General features: G+C 32.9%; 2 protein-coding genes across 2 annotated transcripts in view; one reads left to right on the forward strand and one right to left on the reverse strand.

Annotated features, from left to right (window-relative positions):
- Positions 1–14250, reverse strand: part of LOC142341457 (exosome complex component RRP46-like) — a 360653-nt gene that overhangs the window by 160925 nt on the left and 185478 nt on the right. The gene's annotated exons all lie outside the window — the stretch shown is intronic.
- The window catches only part of LOC142341454 (Na(+)/H(+) exchanger beta-like), a 108614-nt gene continuing 97536 nt past the window's right edge, over positions 3173–14250 (forward strand). The window contains exons 1-3 of the mRNA XM_075392408.1: positions 3173–3630; positions 3699–3744; positions 12127–12234. Of these exons, the coding sequence (XP_075248523.1) occupies positions 3387–3630; positions 3699–3744; positions 12127–12234 (398 nt within the window). The 5' untranslated portion in view covers positions 3173–3386. The remainder of the gene's footprint in view (positions 3631–3698; positions 3745–12126; positions 12235–14250) is intronic.

The following is a 14250-nucleotide window of genomic DNA, read 5'->3' on the forward strand; positions in this document are numbered from 1 at the left end:
GCGAGCATCTGGATACCCTATTGACTGAAGGTGTTTTTTCTTTGGATTTATATGCTTTTGAAATATTAAAAAGTTCAGTAACTTTTTCCAGTTTTTCAGTGAAAGTTGTTTTTAAGAGCTTTTTTTTCATCATTTAGCCTAAAGTAATTTTTCAAAATTCACGTAAGTGGTTTTTGTAAGTACTAGTTGTTTTGATGAAGTTATTTTGGCAGAGATAATTTTTTCGGGATCTCAATTTATAACAAAGTTTGATCAGATTTTTTATCATATTTTAACAGATTTGATTTTATTGTTTTTAATTTTTTGTTTCATGGTTTTGTTTCAAGATAATCATAAATTAGTGAAGGCACGTTTTGTTTGATGAGTAGTTTGATGGCGTTAAATGGATTTTCACTTCGAGTCGTTTCCGGAATTCTTCCGGCTATGTTTTTTTTAAGATCTGTTCACACAGTTTCATGATTTTTGAAGTCAAATTGGAGTAGTGATTTTGGTCACGCCAAAGCAGGAAATGGAGCGAAAATTTGAGTGGTTTTGCGGCGTGAATTGTTTTCGCTCTAATTTTGAAGTAGAGTGCGAAAATGGTGTTTGAACAAAAATTCGGTTTCTCGGTAGTGGTTTTTTGTTCACATGCGGAAATTTCACTCTGATTTTTACTGTTTTTTCGATTTTTTGGAGCTCATTCTAGGCCTAGTGTTTTGTTTGAATTAAATTTTCATTTCTCGCTAGTGGTTATTTTGTTCACATGCGGCATTTTGACATTGTTTTTTGTTTCTTTTTTCTTATTTTTTGATCTGACTTTTTAAAAATGGTTTTCTCAATTCACTCATAGCCCATTCTAGTACTATTTTTTCTGTTTAGTCAATGAAAATTCTTTGAATTGTACTTCAGGACTTGTCCTGCTATGTTTTTTTGATTCGTATTTCTGTGAACAAATTTTGGAAAAAAGACCCAGATGCCTTTGGTCCCAAAAAAAACTACCTAAATTTCGTGTTTTGTCCAATTCGATTTTCAATCTGTTATCTGTTCTGGTCGCGTAGGTAACCAACTTCACACTGAAATTGATCCCTTATTGGACGCTTATAGGTGATCACATTGTCTTCCGATTTGATTTGTTCCTTCTGTGTCTGAATAATCTGGTTGTGATGGAAAATTGCTTCAGCTTGCTTTTTGACAAGGACAGTGCATTGCAGCTCATTGCCAGATTACACTTTTGGTTATGATCCGTCCAGGTAATAATCAGCCTTGATTAGACAAAAATCAACAGAAAGAAGACTTTAGCTTCGAATGTGAATGAACTAAAATGCACGCCTTAATCCTAAGTTTATTTTCCTCACAATTTTACGACCCAATTGCTAAGGTTCATTAGAGCAATCTGAAAACGTGATTGTGTGTGTGTGTGTGTGTGTGTGTGTGTGTGTGTGTGTGGGGGGGGGGGGGTTCCTTGCAGATAACTTGTTGTCCCTATAATGAGGTTCTCAACTTGAAATTAACTCTTCGCTGTTGATTCGATTATCTGATCTGTTTAAAGTTCTAGGACCTTGAATTTGATGGAATACGTTAATAATCAATTTAATGTTCGTTGTTGTTATGAGAAAACTACTCAACTTAGTACTGAGAACAGTGTAATGTATATCATTAGGAACCCATGCATAACGTTATATAAATATCAATTAACTGAAATAGAGTAAAAGTGTTTGACTTTTGATATGATTTTAGTCATAGAATACTACTTTATAAATTTTCATACTGGGTGTTTAGATCATTGCATACCCCAGATCAAAAAAGGAACCAGGGGTGTCGTGTGTTCACGCTTTCAACACCTGGAACCATCGATTCCCGCTTTAAATGTCGGACAGACTTCTTTGAGCGCAAAACTGCTTCTGTAGCGTTTCAGAAAATTTAGTTTTCCTTCTGAAACTATTTTGATGCGTTTCTAATAATGAACATGCCCTTGCAAAATGTATTTTTTATTGTACTTGATTATTGGCTAAACAGCAAATTTCAGAAGTGCTATTAACTACATCAGCTTTTACGCCAACGTGCAAAGGCCTGAAGTATTTTATTTCACTCACCAGTGAAATTGTTCACGCGGGTCGGTGTTCCGCTCTGTTTACTTTTTTAATCAACGGTCCTTTCTAGACCCGGTGTGTCACACAACAATTGGCAATGTACTACAGAAGAGTGATAAATGGACAATACTATACGCTCAAATCAACAATTGCACAATGTCGAGGGTGCATTCTCTCGAAAAGAGTAAAATAAATAACAGAGGCGAGTAAAGCAAAAAATAGTATGTTTATGTAGAATGCTCCAGATTTATTGCTTAAAAAATCTCAGTCCAAAACTGACCGGCTGTTTCAGCTTCCCTTTTTAAATACAGTCTTGTCAAGGCATTTTTGTGGCAATGAGTGAAAAAACTTTTATGCTGGTGATCGAAAACGGAGCAGATTACAATTTCATTATAATAAAACAGGTAAAGGTTAGTTTTTGTCGGCTAAAGCTCAAAATGAATCCAAAATTATTCATGCTTAATACGAATCATAGCAAAGAGTTTTATGGCAATTTTCGATTGTGTTGTTAATCGACTTAATGGAACACTTTTAGATTCGCTCGTTTCTCATGTGAAATGGAACGTCGCTCTTCTTTTTATTGGTCATACACCATTTTTGGAGACACCGAAAGGGTTTGATATGTGAACAAATAATGAATAATCACAACTCGAAAAAACACTCAATATTAAAGATTACCGATTATATATTGCAATCATAAAGTTATGTAACGCAAGCAACCGTCTAAAATTCTAGGGAAGATTTGTAGTTCAAAGATGAAAACGAGCAGAGAAAAAGAGATGACATTTAATTTTTTGGGACTTTGTAAGACCCATAGAGCGGCAGCGCAAGCGAACGTTCGAAAAACTCTCGACATGCAAGTGAACAACGAAGTACTGATCTCTGCATGTTTTAAATTTGAACTTTGACCTCTGGAATGTTCGATAGCGTTGCAATTTTGTGGAATTGACTATATATAGCGTGTCCCATAAAGTTGAAATAAGCAAACGTTTCAAAAGCCACAGGTTAGAGTTCAAAGGTCAAAGTTCAAATTTAAAACATGTAGAAAAATTGACCAATGAAAACTTAATGAAAAAAAAAAACGTTGGTATTCAAATGACCACATTGATGCTCAATTGCACGTTTTTGAGGTTTTCGAACGTTCGATTATTTCAACTTTATGGGCAGACGATACTTCTTCCTCGTTTTCATCATATTTGACCTTCAATTATCATTTTTAATTCATCAATGATTGCTATACATATCTCTGCTTATACTGATATGTGAACAAAGTTATTGTTTTTTTTTGTGAACAAACAAATTAACAAATTGTTTACAATGTCAGTGAAAGCACCATTTGTTTTCATTTTTATTCTTTTTACAAGTTTGTTCATATTTACACTTGCAGGTCACCGAGACCGATTCCACACAAACAACCAAGTTCTCAATTTATCAATAAACGACAGACATGGAACCGAAATGCACGAACCTAATATCAAATTATTCACCATTAACTTTTCACATGTTAAGTTTCCATTTATTTTATGCACCAGTTTGTTTTTACTTGGAATCGCTAAATTGGGTAATCTAACTCTTACTCATTTTGTTTATTACGATTTCTTGGATTTATTAGCAAAAGTATTTTTTCAGGGTTCCATCGTGCCAATTATCTGTCTTCAATATTTCCAGAATCATGGTTAGTTATTGGGTTTTGGATCGCGGTCAACTCGCGCGATAAATTTACTGTTAAGGTAGATTTGCCTTTCCGTAACTCACCTTAACTATAACCCTAACTTTATCTGAACTTTACCTGAAAAGTTAAGGTCTCACTACCTTAAAAAAACTTAGATTTTACTCGAACTTGTCCTAAAATTACCTTAAAAATTCCCTTAATTTAATTGCCTTAAGCAAGTCAGAAGTTTACCTTAAAATTAAAGTAAACGCAGAAGTTCTGCTCCGAAGATAACTTTTTTGTCAGGGCCACCAGATGTGCAAATGAACTGCTAAAGCTAAATGTTATTAAATTCGATATGCCGTTGGGCATATTTCGTACTAAATTACATATTTTTCTAGTTGAAAAACTTACTCATTTTAACATTGATATCTCTTGTTCTTATTTTGTAAAATGTTTTTGTAAAAATTGTCGCTCTTAATTTCTCCTGATGCCTGGACTAAATGATCTCCTCACTCCTGTTTTGGAATTGAGTCTTTTACTACTACTACTACTACTACTACTACTACTACTACTACTACTACTACTAAATTTACCTTAACTTATTTATTGTGTTCCAGACTAAGCAGACCGGAAATATTAACCCTGATAAGGCCTAAAGTACCTCGTCCCTGATAAAGATAGAATTTAATTATTATCAAGAGAAGCTTTACATTAAATCATACTTTATTTAGCACACTTATCAGAGAGTGAAGTCTCCCTCTCCTTTCTTATATGAATTCAGACGGCAGCTTTTTCCCTTAATATACACATCATTATGCCCATTTTGAATGTTGCAGATGAACTTTTTACTCCAGCAATTTTTCTCAAGCTTGAATCTGTTTTCCAGAATACATAAGTATAGATTACGGTCTATTGAAGTCAAAGAGGAAATCGGGCAATAATCGAGAACCGCGCAGCAGTTTGATAAAAGCAGAAAAACGAAGTGTTTTTTGCAGAGTCACTTTTTGCACTTTTAACAAAGTTTAATCTTGACCATAAGGCCAACCTTAAACACTATCTGCCACACAAAATTATTAGTCAAAAAGTTTCAGAGGTTTGCATCGTTCGCAAAATTGCGACCTTATCCAAAGACTACTCTAGAATGGGTGATTTTTTATTCTTAAGTCATTTTTGATCGCCATGAAAAAAACATGAATTATTCCAGCAGCCAGATAGAGGTAGAGGTTGTTTTACGATGCCCCTCCTTTTAAGAGAACAAAACGTTGAAACCTGAAGATTTGAATAGCAAGCATTTCTTCTATCTTGATTTTAATTTATTCTTGTCAAGTTTTTTATTATTCAGTTTTTTGTTGAGTATTTACAGTTTTTAAATATTTAATTCCATTGTTAATAATTTCATAGATAAGTTTTCACAGACTCCGTCAGTTTTTAAGGCTTTAGCGTTGAAAAAGATTCATTTTCTGCTCTTTTTTGTCTCCCACCTTTAGGTATTGCATTGAAATTCAGCTGTTTTAAATCAAAGAATTTCAGACCTATCAAGTAATTTTTATCAGACCTAGGTCTAAAGTGTCATCATTAATTTAATCCGAGTTTTTCCTGCTCATATCTTTTTGAAGTGTTTACAATGCAAATTGGTTTTGTTTTACTGAAAGAATTTTAGGGTTCTAATTCTTTTCATTCTGGTCCTATTTTTCTTTATCTCATCTCAATGGCTGAATAATGTCTTTGTTTTCAATTTTTGTGGCGAAAAAGAAATTTTTTAAAAAAACTATATATGCGCGAATTTTTGGAGATTAACTCCACCGTTGAGTGTAAGAAATGAAACTATTTGTAGATAATATGATTTGAACTGAGACAAATATTTAGCTTACTCCATCAAAATTTCATACAAATTACAGGGGGTTCAAAAGCGGTTTTAAAAATTGAGCAGCACCGTAAAGTCTGTCTTCGTAATCATTATCATTTTTAACTAAAAAAATCTGCTTAGTCACCCACTTTTGACAGGGTCAGAGGAGCGCGCAAGAATACGCAGCTTTAGAATTTTTTCAATTAAGAAAAAATTTTATTGACAATTAACTTGGTTAACATCACGCTGGTTATCAATACAACAGATTAACAGTTTATGAATCTCATTTCATCAGCGTTTTTTATTCCCCCCCCCCATTTTGGCCAGATAAGGATAAAAATTAGAATTATTAAAACGCAACTCAATTTGAATGGCAAGTTAAATTTTGAAACGAAATAATGACAAGCAAAAAATTTAGCGTAGATAAATTTTCCAAACTGCCTTTCGAAATTTAATCTGGATGTGTGAAATCAACAAAAATTTCTCACATACAGAGCAAAAATTGTAATAAGTTTTAAATTAGCTGAAACCTTAAGAATGAGTACGCATCCAGCTGATAGATTGAAATGAGTATATAACGAGCAACACTGATTAAAACGAGCCAAATCAGATCATGGCTGAATTGGGTCGGGATGGGTCACACCAATAACGCGCACTTCAACCTTGCTACGTTGTTTTGCTTCGGGATTTTGTACACGTTGATATCCACTCGGGCCAATATGATGACTTTTGCGGCTCCGACATCAAAGAAAACTTTACCAAATTAAAAGATGTCGGATTACTTTGTTTCAAAGTATCAACTTGCTATATGAAATCATATACAGCAAACGTAAACTCATTGTCTGACAGTTTAATCGGCAATTTTCTTCTTACTTCAGGTTGAGAAGGGTCGACTGGTCATGATTTTGAACAAATTGCTGCAAACAGATTGGTTTCCTCCGCTTTTTTTTATCAGGATGTATATGCTGTTTTCACAACATCGTTTTTTTCTTTCCTCTTTTTAATCCCAATCTGGATTGCGAGAACCAATCTCCGCTATTTTTTTTTGCATACTGCTGATTGCGTGAAATTAGAGTTTAATCTTTGTTGCATATCATTTTGCAAGATGGTCTACATTCACACAGAAAAACGGCATAGAGAAATAATTGACTATCATTGTATCAGATAGATAATCTCGAGAAAAATGAGTCCGAAAACTTTACTGTAGAAGATTAATTTGAAATAACAGCAAACCTTTAGAAAAAAACTTGAACTTGAAAGTTCTCGAACTTTTTTGGAGAGGCAACTTCAAATGTCGAGGTAAAATTGTTCCGGCTTTAAATGATGTAGGGGTCTATAAATTGGGGTTAGAATATAGGGGGTTAAGAGAATAGGGGCGGAAAAAACACACCAAATACATTTAACTGGGTATAGACAATTATCTGAAATAACAAGAAAAATTTAATAAATTCTTAAAATCGTCGGGGATTGCGTTCGCATGGCCACCAAACCTAAACTGTAACGTCCACCTTAAGAATATCAAACATTAATAGCCCTTCCTTGGGTCGTCACTTGGTGGGTTCTAAACGGCTTTCGAGTGTTCATTTCAGATTTTTTTTGAAGGAACAATTTTTTTTCTAGCTAATATCAGTTGAAGTTTTCTTTCTGGTGAACTGGAAGTTGAGGACGAAAGATAATACATAGTTCTCCTCCGATCGTTTTGAAGTCATGAAATGAACAACAGTGACTGGAACACCATTTTTTGATAATTTTTTCCACTTTGAAGCAAATTTTTTTCTTAAATAATCGGCTGTGTTGACAGTAGAGACTTCGTTTGTTATATGGATTTTATGGGTTTTGTGGTTTGTCACATGAGAAATGTTTTTGCTTTACTTTTAATTGTGCGGGAGTTAACATGACCTAATACTAAGCAAGCTAATTTGACTCGATGTCATCACTAAGTGAAGGGTTCATGCATGCTGTGAGGTCCCAAAGAAGTGTTGAATCTCAACGTTAATCAACGTGCAATTTATTTACTTCGTTAGAAAACAAGTCAAAATCAGCGAATGCAGTGTTTGTCAAGCAATATCTTAAAAAGATTCGAGCGAAATGAAATATCTTATTGACATGGCTGACAAAAATGTTGAAATTGAATTGAGAATTTGCGAAAGCATAGAACAAAAAATAAAAACTCTTTCTACCAAAAGAAAGAGATGAGAAAACTCTCAAACTTTCACATTTTGTTCAAAAATAATTGATGGTTGAAAAAATTAATTTTAAAAAATACAGCCGAAAAAATAAAGTCACATTAGAGGGCCGAGGAGATCCGCCATTAAAGAGACTAGGCAAACAGCAAAACAAAAAAAAAACAGCAAAAACAAACAATAATTACATCCAAAACTCAATGTCTATTTTAATTAAAAAACAGTTAATAAAGCCAATGAAGCCTCAAATAAGACATCAACCAAACAAACGAAATTTTATGGCACTGAAAAAGATACGAGACTTGTTATTAATGAAACTAGGTGTGAATTTGAAAAAATGAAACAGAAGGGCAGCGTTCAAAATTCAATTAAAATTTTGAAACAAAATAATTTCATTAGTTAACCGTTATCAGCATGCAACTATAGATAAAATAAATTGAAAGCCAAATTAAATTTGGAATCCAAAACGTGCTGTCATTAATTAGACTCAGTCAAAAGACTACAAATAACTTCGTACCCAAACTTCCACAAACAGATTTTTAGGAGAGCACTGTGTTGAAGCAATTTAAAACATAAGCTGCTAAGTGAAAAAAAATATAAGTTCACTTGGGTTTCAACTGAACATCAATGCGACCTCTTTTTAACTGGATTTTGTGGAAGAAAACGTAGAAAAAACTAGACATATAAAACCCGCAAAAAATATTAACATTTTTATGCCAAACAGTGTGTCAACGCCAAAAAAGACATCAGTTAATAATTGAAATCAAAAAGGAATAAATGAAAGTGAACGGGACACTAGTCTTTATTTAGATTGTGCTAAAACTTGACAAATAAGAACAAAAAGGGGCAAAGTTCAAAAACATTTAGTTTCTGTCACTAAAACTACCAGCTATCAACTTGAACCTCTGAAGGGGTTAACCTATTGTTACAAAATAAGACGCTAAACAGTAAACGTTTCACTGAATACTCTTAATAATGTTCAATATATGCTAAATAATATGCTCAATCGCTCTTTCCCTCAACGTCAATGGGTCTTGTAAGAATTGTAATAATATGGGAACCCAATTAAAAAATAACCTGGATTAACTGGTAAACGTTTAAAAAATAGAATTAATTGTTTGAAAGCGAAGAGTAGTAGTAGTGTGAAAGACGAAACCCCATTAGTTAAAACCTAAAATTGCTTTAAAAATAGTAAACTTTTTCTCCAAGAAGAAGATGTAACCGAATGTGACCGCTAGTAAGCTATAAGTTTGACGAGAGTAATATGAAATCTGCCAAAATTCAGAAAAACAGTAAGTACAGTCAAAACACAACAATTCAATAAATGTTTATGAGAACATTATGTCGAAGTTTTAAATCTATAATTTTTCCTCTGAAATCAAAAAAATTTCATTGATCAAAATTTGCACCTAAAAAAGAGCTGTCACTTTTGGGTAGTCAAATTAAATCATTTTCGACTGTAAATGAAAACAATTTTTTTAAAAATAGTGAATATAGCGCAACAATAAAATCTGCATAAGTTTTGATTGTAGAAATGCACAACAAGATTTAAAAAAATAGTTGGCTTTGCGAGTGATGCATATGTGTTAATAAATCTTATTTTCAAAATCGATTTTCGTGAGCGAACTATAAAAATGTGAAGAAATTGATGTTTGAAAAAGAGAAGTGTGTCTTGAATAAATATTGAATGAAATTTATCGAAATGCAATTTTTTTAGTTTCAGATTGCTCTTGTAGAAACCAGAAGTTCCACCACAATTCTCGGCAATAATTGCAGATTTGTTCTCAAAAAACTTCCTCATCTATTAAAGTTAGACCAATTGCATTATTGTTAAAAATTTTAAAAATCAAGCATCAACTAGAAAATTTTCAACAGAACAATCTCAACTTCGGAAAATGTGAACAAAAAGTTGGAAATCAGTCTGACGTTCACAAAATCGTAAGTCTCTATAAATCCTACGAAAAACAAATTTTGAAAAATTTTATTACACAGAGTATTTGCTGGATGGGTTTTCTCTCATACAATTCACACCTCTTGATCACTCATACCACTCACGATATATCGGTCGACCAAAATTGACCGATTGAAAATTTAATTCTGCTGGAAGCATTCAGGAAAAGAATCGAAAAAACAAAAAACAGCTTCAAAACCATAGTTCATACATAAACCGCTAATGCAAAATAAGGATCTTAAAAACCGTAAAACTGGAAAAAAAATTGTTATGTTTTTTAATTACGAGATTACAAAGCCACAGCATTTGAACTTTTTGGTAAATAAAGAGTTCAAGAGACTCTCAAAACATTTGGCAAGTAGTATTAGGCAAGGAAACTCCTCTATGGTTAACGATAAACCGGAAAAGTGGATGAAAAATTTATAATTAAACATCTAAAGCTTTTTCGAGTTTCGGTCATATTTCGCAACAAAGTTATTCGTTACAAAAAATCTACTGTTTAAGCTCTTCGGCCTAAGTCCTGCATACCAAGACAACTTTTCAACAATATTTTTGTTTCTGAGAGTCGCACTAATCGTAGCAAATCTAGCTCTATATATAAATTACAATTCGCGTCGTGGACACACGGGATGGTCAAAAAAGGGAAATCCCTTACTATTAATAATATTGGAAGTGAATGTCAATCACTTCTGACTTCTTGAATAAAATCAACATCAATCAGGAAAAAGGGGACCAAAAAGTACAGAGGAACTTGGTTCCGTTACATGTAATCAATGTTATCTAAGACCTCCTTAAGTAAAAGGCGTCTGTTAAAGTCCTACTTACGACAGTTGAACAAACCAATAGGCAAAAATTCGGTAAATTTTAGCTAAAAATTACCTGAAAAAAGCTGAAAAATCATCAGATTAGCTTAAAACTAATTACCAGAAACCTTCGAACCACTATCGAAACAACCCAATATTTATTACAATATTATAATCGAACCTCTAAAAAAACTATTTTGAAAATGCGCACATGAACAGACCATTCCGCATGCTTATACAATTGTTTTCGCACCTCAGGTTCCCACTCTCAAACAATGAATTGGACGAAAAACACTGTTTTCGCTCCAAACCTTTCCAAAATTTTCTCCTGCTTCATCTCCTGCTTTGAAATGGAAACTTAATTCACGCCAATAAAATTGATTCAAAAACAAAACTTCCCCAATAGTCCTCTTTGGGCTGAAAAAAACAGTTGAACATGTATTACCCCTCACAGTAAAGGTGGTCGGAACATAATAAAAAGCCTTCCAGTTTTTAGTAGAAAATTTCCTACATAAAGTCATTTGGCCATGTTCTCGGAAATGTTCATTCATCATGAATTTTTAAGTCAATCAGAAATCAAATATTAGTGGTGGTTTTAGTTTCTAAAGCAGTAGGTGCAGCAAAAAGACAATAATGTTTCAAGCCTGCTTTTTCAGTTTTTTGAGCAGATTGAAAGAAAAATTTCAGTTTTCAGGAGAGTTTTTGCTTTGTGAATCATTGCGTAATTATGGCAATAACAGTTGCCTTAGCAAAAATATTTAAAAAATTTTGTTGTAAGGATTCATGGTAAGATCAAGATCAACCCTGATATTACTGCACCTCTGCGAAAAAGTTTAATGGTTCAAATGGTTGCCAAATAGACCAAATCTTTATTAAAATTTTTCAGCAATTCAAAAATATATAATGTATTTCATATAATCACAGATTTTAATTTTGCGAAAATCTGACAAATTTATAGTTCCAGAACTCTATTACAGCCAGAGAGAGTACAACTAGCTCTCTTTTTGAGCTTACAAAGATTATGTCTGCAGCTTTTAGGTGTCTATCTCCAGCAAATTTAAAGGAAGTGGGCTAAAAAAGCGTGTTTGATCCAATTTTTTGACGAAAAAACTAAATTTTGAAAAATTTAGCATAAATTCCAGTAAGAAAACTCGCATTAAACAATTCAGCAACACTCATCCATCTTAAAAGATAAAACCAACAACAGTACCGTTAACAATTTTAACATGTTTTAGCAAGATTGACAAAAATTGGACAAAAACTACGAAAATTTTGAACGAAGGCAACGTAATTCAGCCGAATGTTCACAAAACTTAAAATCTTGATAGCCCCTTGTAAAAAAAACAAAATTCTAAGAAATCTTGCTCGTTCCATATTCTGCGCTGGACGGGCTTTGTAATGATACCACTCACAACTTTCTACGATGATTATATCGATCGGCCAAAATTGACTGAAAAAAAAACCCATTTGACTCTCACCCAATTAAAGTGAGTCAGAACAATGAACCTGAACGCGATAAATCAGTGGTAAAGAAAAAGCCAATGATTATCATTAACAAGTGTACTATTTTTTACTGGGCGGTAATGTATTGTGATCAACCGTATTGTTCTGTGTGTTTAGTCTACTGATAGTGGTGGGTGTGTTCTTGAGTCTGCTTGTTCACTGGACTGGAGCCCAGAATGATTTCGTGTTCGAACCCAGGACATTTTTCCTCTATTTATTACCACCGTAAGCAACATCCTTCGAAATAGAGAGCATACGTTTAAATGAAGTATTTGGAGTCAGGAGAAATTATCCTGACAAAATATTCATGTGTTAAATTAACTAAAATGACAAAGATGCTGATTATACCAACTGCCATTATGATACTGTTGAATCAGACTATAGAATACCAGACTATACTGTCATCAGATTATCCGTCATACTATTCTGATTGCTATACTGTCATCACACTATTGAAGGGTAAACTATTGAACGGAAAACATCATTGGCGTCTAATCAGGTCTTGGGATTGAATTGGGTCTCAACTAATAACTAAAAAATCGAATGAGAATGTTTGAGGCTAATCGGTCATTTTTGTGAAGAAATAAATTGCTCAAACTTGCGGACAATGGTTACGCATCTGAAAAAACGAGCAATTAAGTTGCTGCTTTTTACAATTCAAAGAATTTGAATTCTATTGGGGCGCTGTCTTTTTTTTTGTAACGACTCGAAGAGGAAGGAGTATTGGAGAAGTCCTTTTTTTAATCAATTTTATTGGAGTAATTTTTGAAGCGGGAAATGAAACGCGTGAAAAAATTGGAGTGATTTTGGTATTATTTTTGAGCTTGTTTTGATAGGAATTGAAGGTTGCAAGTAGTTAATTTGAGTTTAATGCTAATTTGGAGTTTTTTGATCAGTTTTGCTGATTTTTAGACAAAAATTAATAATTTTTTGCCTGTTTTTTTGTTTAAATGCTTTAAGTGGGATTTGAACAGAAGTTTTTTCATTAAGAAAAATTTAAATACCAATTCACTAAGGTTTTCTTTGTAAAAATCCTTTTTTTGTTAGGAAAATTGACAGAAAACTTGAAAAATTTTTAACCCTTTTTTTCTTATTTTTTTGCAGCTTTTCATTTTTTTAATCTTAGACGAGTTTTTTAAGCGTATTAGGACCCGCCTATTAATTTGAGAGCTTTTCATAGCTCTAATTGCAAAAAAAATTTATTCGGTTTTGTTTTCTGGAACTATTAAAAAAAAACTCAAATATTTTCTAGATTTTTTGTTCAATTTGTTTTGGAATGCCGTTTCTATTCTTCCTTAAATTTTTTATGGCATTTATGGAGGTTCAGGGTTCACAACAGTTGTTGTAATTGTTTAGTCAAAAGTATGGGCAGTTTTCTCCTTCGAGTCGTTTCCGGAATTCTTCCGGCTATGTTAATGAATTTTATTGGAGTTTTTTTAGAAGCGGGAAACTAAACGCGTGAAAGAATTTGGAGTCATTTCGGTGCTGAACAAACGTGAAGAGTGGAGCGAAAATATAGTGGTTTTTATTCATACCGCTGTTTCTGAGAGAGCGAGAAATTGATGTGTGAAAAAATTTTCTCGAAGCGAGCAAAATTTTTTTTGTTCACGTGCTGCTTTTCAAAGCCGTTTTTCTGCAATTTTTGATGGTTATGAGGTATGATTATGATATTGAATTAATGTTAAGCTTGTTTTGATAGGTTTTAAGATTTCAAGTAGTTAATTTGAGATTAATGTTAATTTGAAGGTTTTTGGTCACCTTTGCTGATTTTTAGACGAAATTTAATGATTTTTTGCCCGTTTTTTAATGCTTTAGATGGGATTTGATTAGAAGCTTGTAACTTAAAGATTATTCAGATACCAGTCGGCTAAAGTTTTCGTGGTATAAATCAATTGACAGAAAAAATGAAATTATAAATCTTTTTTCTTATTTTTTAGCAGTTTTTCTTTTTTTTTAAATCCTAGACGAGTTTCTTAGCCTATTATGACTTGTCCATTGTTTTGCGAGCTTTTCATTGCTCTAATTGCACACGAAAATTATTCGACTTTACGTTCCTTGTAATTTTAAAGAAGTCATTAAGTTTTTTTAGTTTTTTTTTTCAATTTGTTCTTGGTTTTTGAATGCCGTTTCTCTTCTTCCTCAAATTTTGTATGGCATTTGTGGAGGTTAAGGGTTCACAATAGTTGTTGTTGTTGTGGTTGTTGTTGTTGTTGTTTAGTCGTAAAAATGAGCAATTTCTTC

Source organism: Convolutriloba macropyga, chromosome 6, assembly GCF_964194025.1.
Source record: "Convolutriloba macropyga chromosome 6, txConMacr16.3, whole genome shotgun sequence".
NCBI lineage: Eukaryota > Metazoa > Xenacoelomorpha > Acoela > Convolutidae > Convolutriloba > Convolutriloba macropyga.